Source organism: Grammomys surdaster, unplaced genomic scaffold (assembly GCF_004785775.1).
Source record: "Grammomys surdaster isolate TR1022 unplaced genomic scaffold, NIH_TR_1.0 174, whole genome shotgun sequence".
Lineage (NCBI taxonomy): Eukaryota > Metazoa > Chordata > Mammalia > Rodentia > Muridae > Grammomys > Grammomys surdaster.
Genome location: NW_021604622.1, coordinates 5,958,762 through 5,983,924, shown reverse-complemented (window position 1 = coordinate 5,983,924; position 25,163 = coordinate 5,958,762). Strand labels below are relative to the sequence as shown.

Below are 25,163 nucleotides of genomic sequence, written 5' to 3'. Positions count from 1 at the left end.
GATGCCTGCAGAGAGGGGGTAAAGGGAGCACAGCTCCTTGTTTGCAGTAGAATGGCCGTTTACTTTTCCCATTAGGAAACAGGCAGGATGGGAGTTAGGGTTGCCGATGAGGCCGTAGTCCAATGGCCGGTGTTCTCTTGTCTACTGTCTACCTCTGTGGACTGCAGAAATAGCTTAGAAAAATTCTCAGGAAGACGCTTTTCCTTAGAAAACAAGAGAAACCCCCCCACCAGTTCTGTCTAGCTAGGGTTTAGCATTCCTCGTGTCTCCCCAGTGAGAGGCCTCGCTGCAATTAGAGATTGGATTCTTGTGTGTGTTTGTGACCAATTAGTATGGCCAGCTTCATCTTGGATTGGACAAAAAGAAACCTCAGATGGAAGTAATTACATTCCTCGAGCCTTGTATTTATAGAATGTGTTTTCCCTAAAGCTTGAAAACTAGCCCTGTGTGTGTGTCTCCGTGTGTTTGGTAAGGGGCAGCTTTCATAATGAGTGTCATTTGCCATTTGAGGGATGGAGAAGCTTTGCAAGTTGAAAAGGTCACATGGCATTCTGAGAAGAATCGTGAAGGAGTCATTCAGCTCCCATCCCTGGAAGTTAGTGATTTTCAAATGGGGATCCGCAGATCAACCCCAGGAAAGCAGCATAAGGATCATTTACGTAGTTCAAAATAGAATTTCCTGGACCTATTCTAGAGAATCCAGCTTCCTAGGCCTAGGTTAGATCCAGGAAACTGTTCTGTATAAATACTCCAAATACTGGTTTACAATAGGAAAAATGATAGCCAACCGTGATGTCCATCTTCTGCTCTTTCGGGAATGCCTTTGACTGGAACACGCCTTATGTGATGTCTTTTTTTCCTGATACCTCGCCCCCCCCCCCACCTCTAACTTCCTCAGGTCTCCCAGCTCAGGCCAAGAAACATGCAGAGAAGGCCAGGAACACACTGCTGACCTGGAAGCAAAACACGACCTCAGACAAGGACAAAAAGGAAATCCTAGAAACTCTGGTAATACTCTACTATACTTTGGGGACAGCCTGGCTCCTACAAAACCAATATCCTTTCTTTCCCAAGTGGATTTCAGTGATCAAGGTTACGGACTGCATGCCAAATGAGAGGGTAGGAAACGGAACTGGTTCCTGCTAGCTGTGTTCCAATATCTAGGCCCTCCATAAGGTGATTGTCCACCTACAAAAGTGTGCATTTTATTTTTGTGTCTGTTCCTTTTAAGGCCAGAGTTGAGACGGGGTGTTGGAGCATTGTGAAGCGGGTGAGCTTTTTATGGAATACTCAAAGTCAGCCTTCGCAGTGCATGTGTAAGTGGTAGGGGTGGTCACGGTATAGGACTGGAGAGAACGGGTGGTGATTTAAGGTACCCTTTAGCAAGATAGCTCCCCATCCATTGTAATTCCCTGGGCAACTTTATGAACATGTGCTAGATGACTTCCTTCCTGGAGAGTTTGGTTGGTCCAGATCTAGGGTACTTCTGCTCCTCGAGATGCTTGAAAGCCACAGGCAACTATAATGTCTAGCAAGGACCCACTGGTTTAATGGGTTCTTGATCATCTAATCATTTTTTTAAAATGCTATTGAGACTATTACCTGTGAAACCAGAAGCCAAGAAAATGGACCAAGGAAGCTCTCTCCACAGCTCCAGAAAGGGACTCTTGTACATACCTGAATCCCCCGAGATTACACAGTTTATTTCTGATGAGAGTCCTAGACGTTTTAGTTGGAAATGTGATGGCTCCTCTGCTTTGGGGCCTGTAGCAGAGAGCATCGTGGCTGGAGCGACTGCTGAAGCAGAATCATTTACTCATAGCCAGGAAAGAGAGGCTGGAGAGATGGCTCAGAGGTTACGAACACTGGCTGCTCTTCCAGAGGTCCTGAGTTCAATTCCCAGCAGCCATGTGGTGGCTCACGACTTTCCATAAAGGGATCTGATGCTCTCTTCTGGCACATAGGTGTACATGCAGGCAGAACACTCAAACATTAAAAAAAAGAAAGAAAGAAAGAAAGAAAGAAAGAAAGAAAGAAAGAAAGAAAGAAAGAAAGAAAGAGGAAGGTGCTGGTCACCAAGGTCTTCTACCCATGACCAGATCCCACTTGTGCAGGCTCCACCCTCTCCTGGCAATGTCACACAGGCATACAATCTCTTGGCATGTAGACCTTTCAGGACACCAGAGAGAGACATGATATCAATGTCTATCCTCAAGAAACTTGTGGTTTGGGTCTTCGTGTATATTCTCCCCCACTTGGAAGGTGTCAAGAGGACTACAGTTCCTCTTGAGCATTCTTGAGATCTTGAGATCAGCAGCCCCCATCCCTCCCCATCTATTCACCCGCCTCCCTATCGGTTTTGTGGTCAAGCTGGCTATACGTGGTCTTCCGCTGTTACACCCTTAGCGGGGAGAGGCTGATGTTCAGGAAATGGAAGGATGTTTGGGAATTAAGGGGATTTTCTTCCCTGCTATTTGCCACTGGCCCCAAACTTGCTTTTCCTGGATTTTCTAAATGACCCGAAAAGTCCCTTTCAGCATACTATAAAATAATTTGGTTAAAATGAGTAACCGTTGTCCGGCAGTTGATGTTGCGAAAGGAAATCTGGTAGAATTGACAGTTTCTGTTCATTCCTTCAGACACTCACCACTCCAGACCTGGATTCAGGCAGCCACTGCAGGAAACCCAAGGCCTTGTTCTTTTCCAGAGAATTCTCCCTTCTTGATGACATGTACATGGAGACTAGAGAGCGCAGTGAGACGCCCATTTGCAAACACTGCTTTGTTTTCCCAAGGGCCCCTTTTGTTAGCTTATAGGTTACTATCTCCCTATAATGGCAGTTAGTGTGCCTGGCATTACCCTTGACTGTTTCACTGGCAAACAGGCCTACATCCACCTGCAGAAAGCGGAGAGAAATATGAAGGAACTGAAAGAGTTAAACAACGGCAGCATTTGTGGAATCCAAGTCTCGGAGAAAGACCTAACCATCGCTTTAGGCAGGTAAGATCAGCCGTAAGGAAGCAGACGCCTTTGTAAATGGGGTCTGGGGTTCTTTCTGTTCTACGGCCTGATAAAAGGATTCAGACCCAAAGGCCCAGAAGTCAACTAATAATAAAAGAGGTCATATTTATCAAATGTGGATTCCACAAGCTTACTGTACACTGCCACACTTAATCCTCTCAGCCACCATGGAGGTGGGCAGTATGATTGTGCTTTCCTCAGAGGAACAGCAAGAGACTGAACTGGCTAAGCAATGGGTAGGTATTAGGCAGGGGTTCTCAACCTGCATGTTATATATATATATATATATATATATATATATGTTACAACTCATAAGAGTAGCAAAATTACAGATATGAAGTAGCAATGAAGTAATTTTATGGTTGGGGATCACCACACACCACAACATGAGGAACTGTATTAAGTAAAGTGTTGCAGCACTGGGAAGTCTGAGAACCACTGGTTTAAGGTAACTTAGTTTGTACATATTGGATCTGTGATCTGAACAAACATATATATAATTACTTTGGGATTAATTATTTTTCTCAGTGGCTTCTAACTTTCATCATCAAATGTGGCATCTTAACAGCTAAGAGACAAACTCTGAAAACATTTAACTGGAGACTATCAGAGCAATGTACAGGCATGCATTTTTTTTTTTAAGGAAAGTTGTTTTCTGTGCAGAAACAAAGTCCATGGGATTTGTTCAAGCCAGAACAAGACTTAAAACTGTTTTGAGTTAAGGATCCTCTGAGAATTGAGTATTTAGAAAGGAAAGTGGGCCCATCAAATTATCAGGAAAAAGAAATAAGGAGAGTTTACTGTTCCCCAGATTTTTCAAATATCTTCACATCCTTGAAAGAAATCTCTTTCCAAAAACTATAAGTACTTGGCACGGTAGGGCAGATGACAGAATGGTAAGTAAATGAAACCCAGGCATCACATCTGCCTCCTCTAAACTCAAGAACCTAGAAGTCAAGTGGGGCATGATGGGGACATGGTGGAATGTTCGGAACAGTATCAGACTGTTTACAAGTCCATAGGGCCATAGTTAGAATCCGATGAGTGTCTCCTGCTGTCACAGAGGACAGCACGTGACGGTTTCTGCCTTATATGAAACAAAGCTCTGTTTCCTTTTCACAACCAGTCCTGGTGCTCACATTGCTTATTCTCACCACGATCTTTGAGTAACTGTTTGCGTGCATACTAAGTGTTAGGATGCTTTCTAGGTTTTGAACACATACCACACCCAGTTCTCAGTGCTTTGAAACTGCATTTCATTCAGTTCTTGTTATAACCTATAAGAATAGGCATTCTTAATGTTTTTATTTTACAGATAAGAAAATAAAGCACAGAAATGTTAGCTGAGGTGATAGAACATGTCAAAGAGCTTGGCTTATCACCGAAACATCTGAATTCATAGCTCATTCTCTGCACTTTGCAATTATGTTTGATATAAATCAAATATATAGTAAAGACAAGTATCTAATAATGCCTTTTCCCATTGACCGGTAGAGACAATAAAGCGAGATCGTTCAGGCCAAACAATTTCCTAATAATCTCTCTCAAGGCTCTTGGTGGGAGCCATTCTTAATGTCTGAAGAACATAAGAAATGCCGTTGGTCAAAAGAAATACTTGTCTGCTTGATAGAAGGAATGGTTATGACAAAGAATTGTCAGACAGCCCACCATTATTCTTTGCCGTTCACCCTCATGTTCAGAAATGGCTGGCTCACGGGCCTCTTACTCTCTTCAGGTGCAAATCACAGATATGCAACCCTGAGTTCTTTTTTTATTGGGACAAGATCTCAACTCTGTTGCCCAGGCTGCCCTCAAATTTACAATAATCCTCCTGCTTCTGCCTTATGAATGCTGGAATTATAGGCGTGGGCCGTCATATTTAGCCAAGAGTTTTGGGGAGGATTTATAAACCCAAAGGCTTTAAGCTGTAACTGCTAGTTTCATGATTTTAGAAGCCAGTAGTTGGTAGCTCTAGATGATCAGGCGGAGTCATATTGCTCTAGGTTTTGAGTTCCATCAACTTTCAGGAGATGGTAGCTCATCTCCTGAGTCTCAGGAGCCAGGAACCTCAGCTTTAAACATTGATGGCTCTCTAGCTTCCCTTCGTGACCAGGCTTGAAGGGCTTGGAGTACCAGCTTTCAGAGCCTCGTGCCTTCTACAGTCTTAGTTCTCCTAGGCTTTGCTCTCTGGAACTCTTCAGACACCTTTTTGGCTGATAGATAGTCTCAGGCCGAGTGCTACTGGGTCTTAGTGTCTTCTATTGTGATAAAGAGAACAGCTGGGTAATAAAAGACAATTCTGGAAAAGCTTCTATTAGGGGTTAATTTTGTAGGCCAGGATATGCCTGAGAAACCTTCAGCCTTACCTGAAAAAAGAGGTTAAAAAAGTTGTCTGCTTGTGAGCCAGAAGAAGTGCATATACCATACTCGTGCACAGCTTCTAATTCCACAGTCACACCCTGACACGTATAACTGCTAGTTCTACCAGTTATGAGTCTCTCATGTAAACCAATCACATGTGTTAAGTATGTATGGATTGTCAGGCTCACATAGATGCAGACTGTCAGGCACAAGCTTTCTGCTTGTCATTGGGGCTGGTGCTTTTTCCTACTTTCACTGAAGACTGTTATTAGCATTACAAGATCCACAGTCTGTGCTTATGGATAAATTATCCCATCTTAGGAATTTCTGAGTGACATTTTTTTCCATTTGCATTTTTATAAAAATTATACAAGAATAAAACATATCCATGGGTTAAGCAAATGGTGGTAATCTGTAGGATCTCGTGGGCGAAATTCAGGATAATGGGAGTTTATTTATAGCAAGGCTGGATTTTGAGCCAATTGTCCAGATGATTGGCCTATGAAGACAAATTCTTTACTTCTTAATTAACTCCATATGTGTCTGTGGAGTGAGTGACCCCTGTGTGACTTCCCACCTTCAATTCTTTTTCTTGTAGAGCCTCCTTGGCAATGCACAGGATGAACCTAGCTCTGGCATACTTTGAGAAGGCAATTTGCGGTGTTATCCTTGCCAAGGGTCATGACACATCAGAGCTGATTAGTTTGTACGAAGAAATTGCTCAGATTGAGCAGCTAAGGAAGAACCACGAACAGGCCATCCAGTATTTGCAGCAGGTTGGTTTTTTTGGCAGGGTGGTCTTGTTTGGCTGCGGGCCCTGCTGCTTCTCAAAACTAGGGAATAAGATTGGTCCCTCATTTTAATCTTAACATCTTAAGGGGCAGAATCAGTTACATGTTAACCTCAACTTTTCTATAGCCCCATACAACAGCCGCAAACCTAAAAACCCTGAGCAGAGGCCCCTGATTCTAGTGAACACATATGTACTGTGAGCTGAGCAGGAGAAACCACAACTCCTCCTAGGCCTTTCATCTTTGTTAGTGCTGGGAGTAAACCAAGCTTAAGTTTACCCCAAGGGGGAAAACATAGGAGCTGGACTCGAAGAAGACAAAAAGGACAGACCGGTGAGACAGCACAGAGGTGTTTGCCATGGGAGTCTGATGACCACAGTTTAATCGCTGGAACCCATGTGAAAGCAGAATGGGGCAATAGGTTCCACAGAGTAGCCCTCTGGCCTCCACATTTGTCTGTATATGTGGATTTGCATACACACACACGCACACACACATGCACACACACACGCACACATGCACACATGCACACACACACACACACACTAATACTAATAATAATACATAAAACAATTTTTAAAACCAAAGGGGTCTTTTAATTGAAAACTCATGATAGTTTGTTACAATGTGTCAGTTGCCCTTTAAGTTCATTGCAGATGGTTTTATTTCCAAGTCCAAGGTTAAGGTAGCCACAGGGCATCTCAATCGGAGATAACTAACTGACAAATACTCAAACTAAAACATAGGTCTACATGTTGGCTTTGTGATAGGAAAACCATTTAAGGGACTGGAGAAATGGCTCAGCGGTTAAGAGCACTGACTGCTCTTCCAGAGGTCCTGAGTTTATTTCCCAGCAACCACTTGGTGGCTCACAACCATCTGTTAAATGAGATCCGATGCCCTCTTTTGGTGTGTCTGAAGACAGCTACAGTATACGCATATAAATAAATAAATCTAAAAAAAAAAGGCTGGTTTCCTATTTAAAAAAAAAAAGAAGACCATTTAAGGCATTTCCATTTAAAATACACTTTAAAATGTTAGTTAAATTCACCTTTCTCTGCTGGATAAAAGGCTACAGTGCCTCCGAGAGCCCCAGAGATCTTCAGATGCTGGATATGCTGCACCACAAAAGGAGTAGCACCATCCTGCAGTCTATGTGAAAAGCCAGCTAGCAAGAAAGGGATGTGGTGAACGATTTGACAAGCCAAGGTTAGGAACATCAGGCAATGGGGAGAAACGTTGGTATAGTGGTTCTCATCCTTCCTAATGCTGGGACCCTTTAATACAGTTCCTCATGTTGTTGTGACCCCCCAAACCGTAAAATTGTTTCATGACTACTTCATAACTGTCATTTTGCTACTGTTATCAATGCTAATGTAAATATCTGAGATGCAGAATATCTGATATGCAACCCCTGTGAAAGAGCTGTTTATGACCCGTGGTTTGAGAAACACTGCATTAGAGGGTTCTGCCCTGGTGCCGGAGTCACTGCCTATGGAGAAAGTCATGCACTTTGAATTTGAGGCTCTCTTAAAAGTATGATCAAATTAGAACGAGGAAAGTAATCTACATCAATGTTTTTACAGCCACATCAAAAAAATGAGTTAAAATTCATAGAATGTTTTAACTATGTGCACCCGAGTATGTATTTCTTTTGACCAAGCAATGACCTTTAAAGTAAGTATTGTTATGTAATCTCATTCTTAAAGATCAGAAAAGTGAAGCACAGAGTTACAGCTAATTCCACTGAAGTTATATGGCTAACAAGTGGCAAAGTGGAGACTTGAACTCAGGAAATCTGACCCAAGAGATTTTTATTTTGTTGTCGTTTTGTTTTTTGTTTGTTATTTATTTATTTATTATTTTTTGTTTATTTATTTATTTATCTATTTATTTTTGGTAAAGAAGCAGTGTGCATGCATTGCACTGAGTCCTGGATCTGTAGCTGGTGGGGCAATAACGGTCCCTCCGGCTCCTTGAGATAATTATGGGTTTGGCCAGTGAACTGTTACCCATGGGTGACTCTCTTCTTGCTGCTAGCTGTGAGTCAGCTGTTTTCACTCTTCTTTCTTCCTAAGTGACAATACTTGCCATTTAAACACAAATAATATGAACTAGTAATTATTATCTTACACTAATGGTTACTGAATGCCAGGTGGTATTATTAGCCCTTTACGAATACTAATAAATTTAACATTTACAACAACCAATGTTTGTGACAAGTACTGTTTCCATCATCTTTTTCTCCTATATTTGAAGAAGTTAAGGGACCATCCTGTATCACGATAAGTGGCTAAGCAGGCCTGGAGCTCCTAGCTCCTTGTTTTTTGACTGTCTTTGACACTGAGCTCTTGCAATGCTGAGCTAAGATCACAGTTATCTTCTACTGGAGACTCAGTGGAAGTAATGTGACATAGATTTAGTTAGAACTCACCACATGGTAGATAGTGCCCAGTATTTACATATGGTGCCTCCTTTAATGTTTCCTGAGCCCTAATCTCTAACAAGCAAACATTCCATCTGCATATGAAGGTGAAATTATTTTTTCAAGAACCACGATAGGAAGTGGCTGAGCTGGAACTCACAGTCTGCCCTCATCCAAGACCATGTTTCGATGAGTTGGCTCCCAGTCAGCTAGCAAGTCTGACAGCTGCTGAAAAAGGCAGTGAAAGACTGTCACTGGGCACTGAGCTTGTTGTCATGGCTTCCAGATTGTCACTGGGTACTAACCTTGTCGTGGTTTCCAGACTGTCACTGGGTACTGACCTTGTCATGTTTTTTTTTTTTCTCACCAGGCTTATTCTATCTGTGTTTCTTCGTTTTCTGAAGTCAGCCCCCAAACTGCTGAGGCGAGTGCTTTACTAGCAAAAGCTTATGCCATGTCCGGAGAATCCCAGCACAGGGGTAGGTGGAGGAGGTGGTATTGCGTTTATCGTCTTTCCCCAGTGAGGTACGAGAAGCAAACTGACAGATGATCTTCATATAAGTAAGAGCGTATAGGTAGCTACTCTTAATGGACAGATAAAGCCGACTGCGATTCTGTACAAAATCAGTTCTATAATTACACATGATGATACACCTGATAATGTCTTCTGGAATTAATTGAGCACCAGAACCAACTATTTCCTGTATTCCCTTACAGCATCCACGACATTCCCCCTCTCTAAGCTGTAGAGATCACACCTGCTGAAAGCATGGCTTGCCATAAGGCTCGGTGGTGAGGGAGCATGGACTCCTCTCTCCCTGAGCTCAGCCTTAACTCCTTCCCTCTGGCTTACAAGAGAGAAGGATGGAACAGCTAGAACTTTCTTGACCTGTATTCAAAGATAATGTACCAGGGTTTCTAGTGGTAAGCTAAGTATTCAGTGGATCCTCTGGCAAGACTCCTATGTCCAGCAAAGTTGTGGATGTGGAACTGGAAAGACAGCTGAACTGCTGAGGAACCAGAGTGTGGCCTGGGCAGCCTAATGGACACAGGAATCTATGGTTAGAGGAACTCTGCTCTCTCTTGGCTCTGGAGAGGATGATGGGCTCTGTCTTGTCAGAGGAATGTGGGATTTGTGGAGAATGTGAAATGTTAAATGTCTTTCCCTCCTGCTTGTAAAAGTAATCCATGCTGATGGGTGCTACTTTACAGTTGGAGGAAGGGGGAGACAGAGAGAGCCAGAACTGCAGAGGAAGTCTGCACAATATTTTTCTCTTTTGGTTTTTCTATGCTACCAAAAAAATTTTTTTTTTAGTTTGAAGTTTGGTATTTTATTTTCTCAACACTGAATGTTCATTGAAGACTTTCTGAGTTGGAATTTTCCAACTAATAATTTTCTCCTTTTAAGATTTATGTATACTTAATAGTATATGCATTCCGTGTATTTTCACAATTTGCAATTATAGGAAATCTGATGTATTTGTAAATGTGTGAACTACTTAGCTTTTTATATGAGAAAAACTTCAACTCTGAGACAACTTATACTTTTTCTAAATTTTTCAAATAAAATATGAACATTTATTTACTTTATGCATGTGTGTGTGTGTATGCGTGCTCATGCTAGTGCATAGGCATGCTTGCATGCATGGTTGCACATGTGAATGCCATGTGAAAATCATAGGACAACTTGAAGGAATCAGTCCTTCCTTTTCTTTTACCATTTGAGACCGGGGGGTTGAACTCGGTTCCCTGGGCTTGGACGCAAGCTCCTTTGCCACTGAGCCATCTTGCCAGCCTCCTACATACTTATTTTTAATATTTTTTAAAAAAGGTTGTATAAGATGTACCTTGGAAAATAGTCTTTTCAAAATAAAGTGCTAGAAAAAACTGGATTAGGACATGTGAAAGCTTGGGCCACAATCCCTATCTCTTATCCTGTGAGAAAACCAACTCCAAATGTGATCGCCAAACACCTTTATATAAGATAAAACTTTCAAACTGATAGAGGTTTAAGTAGGGAAAATATTTCAGGATATTGGCATCGTGAGCACTTTTGGAGTGTGGCTCCAGTCACTCAGGAAACAACACCAACAAATGGCAAAGGAGATTTCACCAAATTAAAAGGCTGCAGAGCAAAGCGAAATACTGAAGAGGCCACCTATCTTTGCTTGCTCTACAACATATGAGACTAATATCTAGAATATCAAAGGAACTGAAAAAAAAATGACAAAACACAAACACCTCAATTCTAAATGATATAATAAACTGAGAAGTAGGTCTTGAGAGATGTATACAGATGACGGTACACATCGGCTGCACGGTGGTGAGCATAGCTGCCTTCCAACCAGTCGATAAACATGAAGTAAGGTTCAACATCAGTAGCAGTCAGAGACGTGCACACAGAGGCTGAATTGAGATTCCCTCACTCCAGTCAGAAGTCACATGAAAGAAGGCTTTCTTTAAACCCCAGGAAACCAGAAAAGTTTTAAAATGTATGTCTTCAAGCCTTATAATTAAGTTAATTAAACTCCATCTAGATTAAAACTTTATCCATCAAAAGTAAAAATTTTCATGGATAAAACTTTATAATAAGTATCAGTCCTAGAATAGAAAGAATTAAAATTAAACTCTGAGAGAGGACATACACAATGAAAGAAGTTGAAAATTTTAATTACAAAAAGATCTAAAACTCTTATCAGGCAAACAGACAAGAACAAAAACAAAAGCTGGTTAGGATTTGGACAGTGCTGGTGGGGATGTAGTTAGAGACACTTGCCCGTGAGTGGATATGGCAGCACTGTTGTAACAGCTAAGCCAGGAAACAGCCTAGGTGTCCATTGACAGAAACAGATAAAATACATATACAATGGAACGTTTTCAGCCGTGAAGAAGAATGAGTTATGTGAAGAATAGTAGATATGACTGGATGTCATGTATTGTGTGAATTAAGTCAGTATCAGAAAGACAAATTTTATGTGTTGTTTCTTATAGACTGTAAAATACACATATAGTATGTGAAAATAGAAACAAAAGTGTCTAAGAAAACTAAGGGGACTTCAGGGAGGGTGGACGGCTCAATGGGGAGGGGAGAGAGCAGGATGCATTAACTACAGGTCTCATTACTGTGATAAAACACCTGACAGAAGAGGCTGGAGGAAGAGTTTATTGGACACAGTTTTGGAGGGTACATGCCATCCAGAAGAGGATGTGTGGTGTCATGGTAGCAGGAACAGGAGGCAGCTGGTGTCCACTGCATCTGTAGTCAGGAAGCAGGGAGCTAAGGAATGACTGTCCTCAGCTCCCCTTCTTTTAATTCATCCTGGATCCCAGCCCACAGAGTGATGCTGGTCATATTTAGAGCAGGTCTTCTCATTGCCTTCATCAGTTAGCCTGGTCTAGCTGATTCCTCAGAGATTTGTTCCCATGGTGTTTCTAAGTCACATAAACTTAACAGTCAAGGTGAACATCATATGAGGCTTTATGGGTGGGAAGGAGATGCTCAAAGTACGTTATAGTCGTGCACAAAAGAAGTACAATAACCCAATACAATAAAATTTTTAAAAAAATATTAAAAATCGTATGTTTGAGTTTTATTACTAAATTAAACTCAGCTAGATCAAAATTTTATGCAGCAAAACTGAAAATAAAAATTAGCCATGAGAAAAGACTGTTCTAGAATAGAAGGAGCTAAAATCTAAACTCAAGAAGGGTTTTCTGAGCATACCAAAAAGTATAATATGAAAGAAGAGATTGAAATTTTAATTACAAAAAGATCTAAAACTATGTCTGTCACAAAGTCCTGTACACAGAATATAAAACTCACCCAGGGTGAACAAGTAACTTAACATGCATATGAATTAAAAAATACTTCCATAGTTAACCTTCGCCAAAAAGAAATTTCTAGGTGCAGGCAGTATCACTGTGGAAGTCTACCTAACATTTAAAGAAAGAATATTACCAATTCTCTATCATTTACTTATAGGATGGATGGTGAGGTGACTTGTCAGATAAAGGTGCTCTCCACCAAGCCTGATGCCTGAATTCAGTCCCCAAACCCCACATGACAGAAGGAAGGAACTGATTCTGAAGGCTGGCCTCTGACCTCCATAGACACACCATGATGCATAGATACCTATTCGTACTACCTGCACGTGTGCTCATGAAAATAAATTTCCAAAGACTGCCATGTCTTCTCATGCAGTGCCAGCCTTGTCCCTGAGACCTGATGGTGAAGGTAGAAGTGAACAGATTTGGCCGTATTGGGCACTTGGTCACTAAGTCTGCCTTCAACTCTAATGAAGTGGATACTGACACCAATGACGCCTTTATTGACCTTAGCTACGTAGTCTTTCTTCATGTTCCAGTATCACTCTACCCCACAGCAAGTTACATGGTATAGTCAGATCTGAGAAAAGGAAACTTGTCATCAATGGGAGGGGATCTCTTATCTTCTAGGAGTAAGGTCCTGCCTACATCAAGAGGGGTGATGTTGGTGCCAGGTATGTTGTGGATTCTACTGTTGTCTTCATCAGGATGGAAAAACCTGGGTCCATTTGAAGGGTGGAGCCAATAGGGCCACTACCTCCGGCCCTTCTGTTGATGCCCCCATGTCTGTGATGGGTTTGCACCATGAGACAACTCATATGTTATCACTAGCACCCATTCTTCTGCCAGTTGCGTATCTCATGACAACTTCAATGTAATTGATGGACTCATGACTATAGTTCATGCCATCACTACCAGCAGGAAGATGGTGGAATGCCCTTCTGGGAAACTGTGGTCTGATAGCCATGGGGCTGGCCAAAACATTGTCCCTGAATCTGTCCAAGCTGTGGGCAGTGTTTTCCCAGAGCTAAGGGGAAGGTCATCACATTCTCCTGCATTCCTACCCTCAATATATCTGCCATGGATCTGACATTCCAACTAAAGACACCAAATATGATAAGTGGGAACACAAACCACGGCAGGCACTAAGCCTAAGAGTAGTTGACTAATACAAAATATCCTCATGGGTTTTTGTGTGTGTGTGCTTTTTGGTCTGTTTTGGTATTTTTGTCTTAATTTTTTCATTTTGTTTTAATGTTAGTGTCTTTTGTTTTGAGAGAGAGAGAGAGAGAGAGAGAGAGAGAGAGCGAGAGAGTGCACATAAATATGGAAGATCATGTGGGTAGACAATGGGGAAGAGAGGAGGACCTGGGAGGATATGGGAGAGTGGAAAATATGACAAAATATGTTGTGTGAAAATTATAAATAAATAAATAAATAAATAAATAAATAAATAAATAAATAAATAAATAGAGGGTGGTGAAGCCGCCATTGGAGGGTGGCTGCATTACTCAAGGCTTCTAACCATCAAAGCCCCCTAAAAGGCAACTTGAGCTATACTGACAACAGACTGACTCTTGAAATTTTAGCAGCAATACCCACTTTTCTGCCTTTAACACTGGGGTTGGCATTGCCTTCAAGGAGCTCCTTGTCTAACTCCTTTTCTGACATAACAAGGAATGGTGAACCAACCTCACAATCTACATGGTCACCAAGGAGAAAGAAACCCTTGTATCACCCACTTGGGAAAGAACTTGAGAGGAAGAGAAAGACTGCTAGCTTCTGAGAAGAGCCTGACCCAACTCGACCCCTAACACGTTGAGTATCTTCCTCACAGTCTCCACCCTAAAGTCTCAGAAAAAAAGAGGAAAGTTTAGGGTGCCTTACCCTTAATTATATCAGTAAAGTTCACCGAAACAAGCTTCCCTCTAACACACACATACAAAAACAAACAAAAAGGCAAAAGCCATAAGAGACAGGAATACTTCCTAATTTTATGATGGCTTAAAGACATTAAAGGAAAAGCACCAGAAACCAGCACTTTCAGCTGTGTAGTTCATGACACGATGCATAGCAAATAAATACTATACAATAAACAAACCAAAGTTTCCCATGAACCATCCAGAGGAAATTTTTTAGGTTCATTCACCCTTCAACTTCCAGTCAATACACTATACTAATATACTAAAGATGAAAACATATAATTTCTATCAATTTCTTCAGAAAAAAATTATACAAAATTTAGTACCCACTCATGATAAAGGAGAACAATGTCCTTAATCCACAAAAGGTATGTATGAAAACCCTACAGTGAAAATCCTGCTTAATGATAAAAGACACTAAGTTCAAATCAATCAACAAGGCAAGGTTCTTTTTTTTTCTATCCATAATTTTTTATTTACTTTATATCCTAAGCCTAGCCCCCGTCCTCTCCTCCTAGTCCCACCGTCACAAGCCCATCCCACCATTACCCCCTCCCATTCTCCTTGGAGAAGGGAAATCCCTTCTTGGGTACCACCCCACTCTAGGGCATTCCCTCTCCCACCCAGTCTCCTCCTTCCATTCATCTCTGTGGGCAAATGAATGGAATTAGAAAATACCATCCTGAGTAAGGTAACTTAGACCTGAAAAAACATGCATGGTATGCACTCATTGGTAAGTACAGAATAACCATCTTATAGTCAGTGGACCTAAAGAAGCCAAAGGACAAAAAGGGCCCAAAGGAGGATGGTTGAATTTTTCTCTGAAGGGGAAACAAAATAGATATCGGAGGTGGATTCCTTAATTTAAGGTTGACCAGTTTAAAGAAAGACAAGATAGATGACTGGCTCACAACTGTTGTGTAAATATGTTCTGATCCTGACTTGAATTTGTGGAGCCAGCCCATCAGCAGGTGACCTTACTGGCAGGAGAAAAAACAAAAACAAAAACAAAAATAAAAACCACAAGGCATTTGTCTGAGACAGCATCTCCATTTGTAACCCAAATGTGTTGCCTGGAATTCCTTCTGTAGTCCAGACTGGCCTCAAACTCATGACAATGTTTCCTGCCTCAGCCCATTGAGTGCTAGAATTATAGGAGTGAGCTACCATATTCTGGCTATAACAGTACATTCTTAGTTAAACTTAGCAAACCATTTCTCTGTATACATACATATATAATTATGCATATATACTAAATATATAAAAATACATATGTGTGTTAAACACACAAAATTTCTATCAGAGTTTTAGCTAAAAGGATAGTCTTTCAATGCTACTGGAAGTCTAATACAGTAATTATTTTGACCTTTAGGATAACAGGACTATTTGGACAGAAACCTTTCCCCCCTACTTGAAATGCAGGCATGCATTCCATCCTGAGGATAGCATCTGATTCTATCCAATCCTGCCGTGGATTTTTTGAGGATCTTTGTGAAGCCTGGGATAGGAGCAGACATAGACTATATGCATGAAAATGCTGATGGAGCCAAACTGATAATAGACATTTGTGAAGGCTTGAAGTTTGCTTTAAATAATTCTTTCCGTTTTTCTAGATGCTGTTGAGGTATATTTTATAAGAAGTATTAGTACATACCAAACTCTGGGCTCAGAAGACTATGAAACTCTTACCACCATTGAAGACTTTTGCACGTGGCTCATCCAAAATGGCGAAAAGCAGGTAAACGTTATCAAGCCCTAAACATGATTCTCATTTTGTTTATTAGCTATAGATAGCCTGTTTTTTGTTTCACAGTTCAGAAACAAGAGTTCACAGAAGTCTCAGATTAAACTGGGTAGAACACAGGAGACGGCTGTTGCTTATGATATCAATAAAATAATTTGTTTTTATACATGAAGTCCTTTAAATCAAGGACACTTTAAGTTCAGTGTTGAGATGTGGTCTGTTGCTATCAACTGTAATGGTAAATTCTGTATCCCATGGTCTAGCTGCCTCAAGGAAAGTGAATTCTCACGTATGCCAGCTTTTATTGTGCAGTCTTTGCTCCTTAATTTAAAACTATTGGTTGAGTTAAAGATGCCTACAGCCTGTAGCTGAGCTGGAGAGTTTGGTTTGCCGGGCTGGAGGTCTGAAGCAGAGAGCATGAGGAGAGAAGGAGGAAAGAAAAAGGAGCCATGGGGTAGATGGATCATGAGCGCATGAGCCAGCCTGCTGGAGGAAGAGTGGCCCAGGCTGTACATGGCAAGTGATATCTTGGGATTATTGACCGGGACAAAACAAAATAGCACAGCGGGTTGATATCTGCCTATTTCTAATGCTTAAGGTTAATATAAATATAAAGATTTTGTGTCTTTTATTTGAGAACTAAATGATGTAAGATGGGGTAGAAGCCCACAAATAATATTTACTGCATCAGCTCAGACCTTTATAAACTTACTAATTTGAGTCAGAACTAGCCACTGCCTTTGGCTCTAACTGCTAGTTTCTCTGTTTATGGTGGTGTTTCCCTTACAGTCTGACCTTCAGCTCTTACTCACCAGAATTTTGTCTTCACACTTAAAAAGTTATATAAAATGCTTTAGATGCTATCTTACCTATGATTTCTATTGCTGTGGTCAAGCGCCAAGACCATAAACAACTTTGGGGAGAAAAGGTTTATGTCAGCTTACATTTCCACACCGCAGTCCATCACTGAGGCAGGTTAGTGCAGAAACCTGAAAGGGTTTATGTCAGCTTACATTTCCACACCACAGTCCATCACTGAGGGAGGTTAGCGCAGAAACCTAAGTGGGACAGGAACGTGGAAGCAGGAAGTGAAGCAGAGGCCATGGAGGAGTGCAGGTCCTCATGGCTTGCTCGGTCTACTTTCCTATAGTACCCAAGGCCACTAGGCCAGGAGTGGCACCACCCACAACAGACTGGGCCCTTTCACAGTAACCCCTATTAAAATTACCTACAGCCAATATACAGATGTATTTTCTCAATTGATGTTCCCTCCTCTCCAGCTTGTATCAAGTTGACAGAAAAGTCAACCAGCACGTATACTGACATTTTTACTTAGTGATCCCATTAGTCTAAGTCATTGCTTAAGAGGTTATGACCTGAGCTTCTTGTATTTAAACACAGCGTTGACCTTTGTGTGTTAGGAGATTCTAACTTTCAGCCTACCAAACCAACCTTGTGCTTCCTCAGGCACGTGGGAAACTTGGATGGATTTGACATGGTCTCATTGGCCATATGACAGCTAGTTTAGAAGTGGATTTATAAGCATATAGTTAAAACATATTTCCTTTCATTAATAAAAGTTTCTCTTATGCCACACAGAAGTACTTTCATAACTTGTGACATCTTTATCAATTAGTATTTGTAAAAGAGAAAAAAAACATGCAATCACTTACGACATTTTTTAAGGGCTCAGAGGGTTAATTTTGAATCTCGGTGCCATAGAATAATTCACGTCTGTAATTTCACTTTTAAAGATGAGCTTTTCAGCCTTTAATAGCTTATTCTTGTTATATGATGGTGCAAAGAACACGACGATCTTATTTATAATAAAATTACAAAAGCAGTGGCTCGCAGCCCTCTCCTAAATCGAGACACCTTCGTGAATAACAAGCTCTTGAGGAAAGACAAAAAAGGAGTTGAGTCCAGGTGATTCGTAGTCCAGCATAAAGCAAAACATAGAAATGACCGCTGTGGCATTATGGAAAAAAACATCATGAGAGCAGGAATTGGGGTCTGCTTTGTTCACTGCTGTGCACCCAGTATGTGAAACTGAGCACACAGTAGGTTCTCAATGACTGTTTCATGAAGTTGCTTAATCTTATTACACATCTTTTGCTTTACAAAGGAATTCTCTACCCTCCGCCGAGTTTGGTATGAGCTCTAGGCTCACTGTAGAGTACCGGAACAGAAATGCATGACTTGGTCATATCTTCAACAGAGTAGAAGAGAAGGAGATTGCTGCAACCTGGTAAAGGTCACATATGATCCACCCATGCTAATATCATACTCTGTGAGGGAAAAGCAGAAGTTTTTGCTCTGAATGTTATAGAATAAGGAACGAGACGGGAATGCCCACTCTCGAGGCCACATGTCATTTTAACTTTGCACTGAATGGACCAGTCAAAGTGAATAAGCCAGAAAACAAACAAATAGACAATATTAAAATTATAAAGTAGGCTGAATTATCTCTTCAGAATGGTAAAATGTTACGTAAGAGTCCTAAAGATATGTCTCTGTCTCTCTGTCTCTCTTTCCTCTCTCTCTCTCTCTCTCTCTCTCTCTCTCTCTCTCTCTCTCTCTCTCTCCACACACACACACACACACACACACACACACATCACAGACACTTAAAACTAATAAGTTCAACCAATTTAATTTAATTTAAAAGGCAAATACAGAAATGTTTTGTATCTGTATACTATTAGCAAAAGATCTGAAAAGTAAGAAAATCATTGAAAATAACCCCATTACACGGGTATAAGAAAGAGGACATACTTAGAAACAAATTTTAGCCACGTAGGTAAAGTATTTTTGAGTACTGAGAAAATAGAGAAACCTTTTAACTATGCTTAATGCTTTTCCAGTCTGAAAAATACAAAGGGATAGAGTTTTGAGTTTCCTGGAAAACAGTGTGACATCCTTAAATATGTACTATTCAGCAACCCCATCCTAAGGCTCAGGGAATCTTGTAGGAGAGGAGATAGAGAGCCTGTAAGAGCCAGAGGGCCAGGAGGACTGTTGTGAGATGGGTTTCTCTGGACACAACCTGTGTGCTGCACTCATGAACTCTCAACAATGAAACCTGCATAAGACCAGGCCTTTCCACACGCCAACTGGGCAAACGTTCACACAGAGCCACTCCGAGACAAAGAACGTCAATGCAGTAGGTAGCTGACGAGGGAGGGAGAATCAAGTTTTCCTCAGGCATGAACCCCCTAATATGTTGTCAAGCCTATGTGGTGGGGCTCTAAACCTGTATACATATGGAAAATGTCATGGACGTGGGGGGAGATGTGGAGGGAGGGCTACATGGAAGACATTGGAGAGAACGAAGGTCAGAGATAGGGTAAACGCAGCAGACTCGTGTATGAAATCCTCAAAACTATTGAAATATGTAAGCTATGTTTTGAAGTGGAAACTTAAGGATTCTTTGGAAAGTCGGTTGGATGGTGTTTTGCTGAGGTAAACACGTGAAGGAACGTTTCATTAAAGTGGACACAGGTGTGAAAGACTAAGGAGAACTTGTAAAGGAATGTTTCACTGAAGCAGACACAGGAGAGGGGATGTTCTGCTAAAGCAAGCACGAGAAAGGACACATGATGAAGGATTCTTTGCTAACGACACACATGTATTGGTCAGCTTTACACTGCATAATTGAACTGCATTTGTTGGGACTCCATAGAGAAAACTGCACCAAAAAACTTCTGGTGGCATGCTGCAGTTTCTTGCTGGTTCCAAGGACTCTGATTGGATGCACATGTTGAGGCAAGAGCCATGCTGAGGCAAGACACGTGCTAAGGCAAGGCACATGGAGGACACTGGTACTTGGAGGGTATAAGTAGGACTCCATGAAGTGACAGAGCTTGGCTTGCTGGAACAGCTAGCTATGCAAAGCTGGTGGGGCTCCCATATTCACTAATCTACAATTCCCTGAGAGAGCCGTAGCTGAGAACTCCTGGTGTTCCTATTGGTCCCTCCTGATGACTCTTGCCAAGGCTGAGGCCTGGCTGTCTCTGCTAGGTCGTATCACCACTGTTGCTGACCCAACTCTACCTAACTCGACTGCTGGTGTATCGGTGAAGTGTCTGCTGGTGAATCCAGCTGCTGCTGCCAACCTATGAACTGAACTACTGATTTCCAGACAACACAGACGGAAGTTGCTCCAAAGTACCTTTCTAAACAGGGCCACTTCACACACACACACACACACACACACACACACTCTTAATCCGTTCCATTCTACTACCTCTGGTGGGTGGTGGGCTACAAGGGAGGTTAAAGCGTTTAAGAACCATCATTAAAAATAAGGGCTGAAAAATTAAAATTACGATGTTTTGTTCAGTTGGGCACATAAAAAATGATGATTGTATGTTCCATTTAGTTCTAGAGAAATGGTCTGTTTATATATTCATAATGGGTGATTAAGCAATGGTGTGATGCCATACACAATTCATGAGGAGTACAGCAAAAACTCTGAATAAAGTGCCTCGGTGGATGGGAACACCAAAGGCCGTAGATAGCTAAAGCCATTCAAAGGAGAAAGAACACAGCTGGACCCCTCACATTGCATGACTTCAGACTGTACTACAGAGTCATGGTGATGGGTACCATGGTATTAGTACAAACGCAGACACATAGATCAATGGAACATGACAGAAGACCCAGAGACAAACCCACAACAACTTATCTTGACAAAAGTGCCAAAAACATGCACTAGAAAAATGATGGCCTCATCATGAAGTAGTGCTGGCAAAACTGGACATCCCCCACAGGAAACTATGTAGTTTCATGTCTCACCTTCAACAAAAACCTTCATGAATTGTGTATGGCACAAACTCAATAAAAGGCTGTAATTTAAAACTAGAAATGCAGAGACTGCTAATGAAAAAAAAAAGCAAAACCAGAAAACAAACAAACAAAAAACTTGAGGACATAGACATACCACCTCTCTAGCACAGGAAAGTGCCCTAAGGATCCACAGACTGAATTCTATGAGATGTAAAGGCTTCTTCATAGAGAAAGAAACTAGTAGCCTAGTAGCCACACAGAAAAGCTTAACAGATACTTCAGGAGAGGGGTTGATGTTTAGAATATACAAAGAAATGTAAGCATTAGGCACCAAAGGGGAGGAAGAAAGAAAACTACACAATGACCTGAACATACTGTTCTCAAACAAAGCAATACAGATGCCTAATAAGTTTTTGAAAGTGTCTAATATCTGTAGGCACTGGAGAAATGCAAATTAAAGCTATCTCATGAGGGATGGGGCAGGAAATGGGCCACAGAAACAGAAAACTGGGTGTTAGTAAGATCTTCAACATTTTAAAGACACACATCATATTGGGAAATAGTACACCATGGTGTTTATTTTCTGCCTTTCAGGGTCTCTATCACCATCTCTGCCTCTTGTCCAGAGGTTCTTGGCTATACCAATTATAGAGCTGTGGTCTGGGGAGGCTATGGCTCAGGCACACTCTCATAATTTGCACCAGCCCCTGTGCTCAGTCTCCAGTACTAAACCCAAACCCAAATAATAATAATAAAAATAAAAAGTGCTGGTCACTGGTGACGGATGTCTTTAATCCCAGCATTTGGAAGGCAGAGGCAGGAGAATATCTGAGTTTGAAGCCAGCCTGTTCTACAGAGTGAGTTCCAGGACAAGGAAGGCTATACAGAAAAACCCCATCTCAAAACGTCAACTCACCTGAGTAAGACTGGCTAACACCAGGGAGACAAGTGACAGCAAATGCTGAAAATGATGTGCTGATGGGCAGCCATTGTCTACTCTTGATGGATATCATTGACGAGGCCTCTCAGAAAAGTAAAACTAAGACTATTGTATAACTTGGCTATTCCACTTCTGGGCACACCCCCAAAGGCTCTCTGTTCTACCACAGAGACACTTGCACACCCACGTTTATTGGTTTTGTTTGATTTTTCATGATAGCAAGGAAGCAATTAACCTGGATGTCCATCGAGCCGAGGGATGGATAATGGGCTTGTGTGACTTAAACGTAGTGAGAGGTAATTAGCCTGTAAAGAAAGATGTTTCAGGAAGTGATGGAACTGGAAAGCGCTGTACTAGGACAGTGGTTCTCAACCTGTGGGTCGAAACTCCCTGAGGCACTGAATGGCGGTGTCACAGGGGTTGCCTAGAACCACTAGTATGCACAGATATTACATTACTATCCCACCAGTAGCAAAATCCCCCGTTGTGAGTAGCAATGAGATAACTTTATGGTTGGGAGTCACCACAACATGAAGAACTGTATTAAAGGATCGAAGCATTAGGAAGGTTGAGGACCACTGCACTAGGAAGTAGCCCAGGCTCAGGACAAACACCAAATGTCCCTTTTCATATGTGGATCCTATCTTCTGTTACATGTGCATATTCAGGCCGATCTTGGTGTGGCAAAGGCATTAATCCTAGCACTGGGAGGTAGAGGCAAGCAGAGCTCTCTGAAGCTAGCTTGGCCTACATTAGCAAGTTTCAGGCCAGTTAGAGACACAATAATGAAATGTGATGAAACTCAGCTTCAAAAGGGAAAAAGAATGTGTATCCAGGTGGAGTAAATATGAATTAAGTATAGATAGCAGGAAAGGGAGACATGACTGTGGGGCTGGGCGCTTCAAAGGAAACAGGTAGGGAAGACAACAGAACACTCTGGATGGGAGAATCCTGTGGAGTAGGGACAGCAGGTGTGTATGCATCCAGTGTATGTGTAGAATTAATCTAAGTGAAGGAGGTATAAAAATCTCACGGAAACCTGCTACTTCATAAGCTAACATAAAAAGTAAATTATATATCTTAATAAAAGACGATATATTGGCAGGCAAATAAAAGTAATTGGTATGGTGAATGGTTAATGGTGATTTGCACTGAACATTTTGCCGTGGGGTAAGTCGATCAGGGTGAGCATTGTACAGAAAGAGGAGTGTCCTAGACTTTAAAAAAATAGGCCAATGCTACCAAACAGAAAAGGGAGGGAGGAAGAACTGTTACGAAGAAGAAAGGATTACAAAGCCAAAACTGCAAAATATGCTACTTGGCCATGTTCTCAAAATTATAAATAGTATTGTTGAAACAACTGGAAAATTTACATGTGAGGTTAATAGTATTGTGTCTATGTAACACTGTGAGTGACAATGGCATCTCTATGCAGAATAGCCTTGCTCTGAGAAGACATGGGCTTCCATATGTAACATTAAATTTTCTCATTTCTATATCTTATTTTCAATAAAAATGTATGCATATGTACTCATATTCATATATACATCTACCAAATCGAGCAATAAAATAAATGTGGAGAAGTGGTAATCTCTTGTGAATCTAGGTGAAAACTTTATGAATGTTGAGTCTACTAGTCTCTGGCTTTTCTGAAAGTTTGAAAAGTGGAAGAAAGAACCAATCAGGGCAATGCAATCTTGAAAAAGAGCTTAGCTTTTATCCAGGCCTCTTCCATCGTCTGTAAAGTAAGTACAGTGATGATTCCAACCCCATAGACTAGCACGATGATTAATTGATACTGCGTGTGTGAATTAACTGGCATCCATTATCTACTGGGGATGTTAATTCATAGTACAACGGAGTACTTGGCCGAATCACCTTAACCAACTGCTTGTGACTGACTGTCATTGTGGGATGACAACACCCTGTCACAATGTCTACAACTGTCAGCTTGATTTTATTTTTAATGTTTATCCCCTAGGAGGCTTACAGGTTGCTGAAGTCTACACTGAATTCTGGCACCTTTGGGGACTGTGGCAAAAAAGTAGCTGAAACCTTTTATAACATGGGGAGCATCTGTTTTGCCAAAGGAGAACTCACAGAAGCGATTGAGCTACTGAGGAAGGTGAGCGAAGAAAGGCAAGCTCTGTTCAACTTTGTTACATCTTCTCCATGGGGTTATTATAAGCAGAATGTGGGGAATGGTGTGTGTGTGTGTGCATGTATGTGTGCATGTGTGTGTGTGTATGCGTGTGTATTAGTCAGAGTTCTCTAGAGGAACAAGACTGATAGAATGAATGTATAGATTTGTTTGTACATATTTGATAGTTTACTATTATCTGTTATCTCTCATGAACATGGATCACAGAGTTAACATAAATTATAATTTATCATACATTATATCATATATTATAATTTAACATATATTATAATTTATAGTTATAGTTATAGTTTGTAGTTTCCAATGTATAAGTCTTGTAATATTTTCTCATATTTATCCGATTTTGCATCTTTTGCTGTATTTAAAATACATTATTTCTGAACTTTACTCTCTGATTGTTTGTGGCTGGTATATAGACACACAATTGATTTGGGTTTTGTATAATCTTGTGTTCCATGACCTCAATGCACTTGCTAAACTTGTTAGCTCCAGCAGTTTTGTAGATTCTGCCAGACCTTTTACAGAGATCGTCATAGCATGTGCTAACAAATGCTATGTCTTTTATTCCAAGCCAGAATGTTTCTATTTCTTTTTATTTTATCACACTGGTTATACTACACAAGCCATGTCAAGTAGACATGAGGGGAATAGACACCTCTGTCTAATCCCAAACCTTGTGAAAAAATTGAGGTAGACTTTCATCATTTGAGGTGATGTCAACTGGAGAGTTTTTCAGATACTGTATTATGTTGAAGACATTTCCTTTTCCTTCTGAGTTGAGAATTTTTAATTAGAAATAGGTGGTGAATAGTATGAAATTATTATTCTGCCTGTACTGAGATGACCATTGGCTAGTCTCTATATAGTTTTATTTCTGTGTCATCAAGTTGTCAAGTTTACTTATTTAAAAAAAATCTAATATCAAACCAGTTGTTAATCCCTTACAGTTTATTTTCATCTCAGACATCTTTTTCTCCAGAGTTCTTTTTTTTTTTGGGGGGGGTCTCTTTATATATTTGTCCATGTCTCTTCTTAATCTTAACACGCACGCTCTCACACACACACACACACACACACACACGTGAATGAGAGAGAGAGAGAGAGAGAGAGAGAGAGAGAGAGAGAGGAGAAGAAGAAGAAGAAGAAGAAGAAGAAGAAGAAGAAGAAGAAGAAGAAGAAGAAGAA

General features: G+C 41.0%; 1 protein-coding gene across 2 annotated transcripts in view; it reads left to right on the top strand.

The window, feature by feature from the left end:
* Ttc23l (tetratricopeptide repeat domain 23 like) overlaps positions 1-25,163 on the top strand; it is a 51,845-nt gene that overhangs the window by 18,055 nt on the left and 8,627 nt on the right. For both annotated transcript variants that reach the window (XM_028767667.1, XM_028767669.1), the window contains exons 4-9: positions 899-1,055; positions 2,875-3,000; positions 5,981-6,158; positions 8,969-9,077; positions 15,959-16,083; positions 23,799-23,942. In XM_028767667.1, the coding sequence (XP_028623500.1) occupies positions 899-1,055; positions 2,875-3,000; positions 5,981-6,158; positions 8,969-9,077; positions 15,959-16,083; positions 23,799-23,942 (839 nt within the window). The remainder of the gene's footprint in view (positions 1-898; positions 1,056-2,874; positions 3,001-5,980; positions 6,159-8,968; positions 9,078-15,958; positions 16,084-23,798; positions 23,943-25,163) is intronic.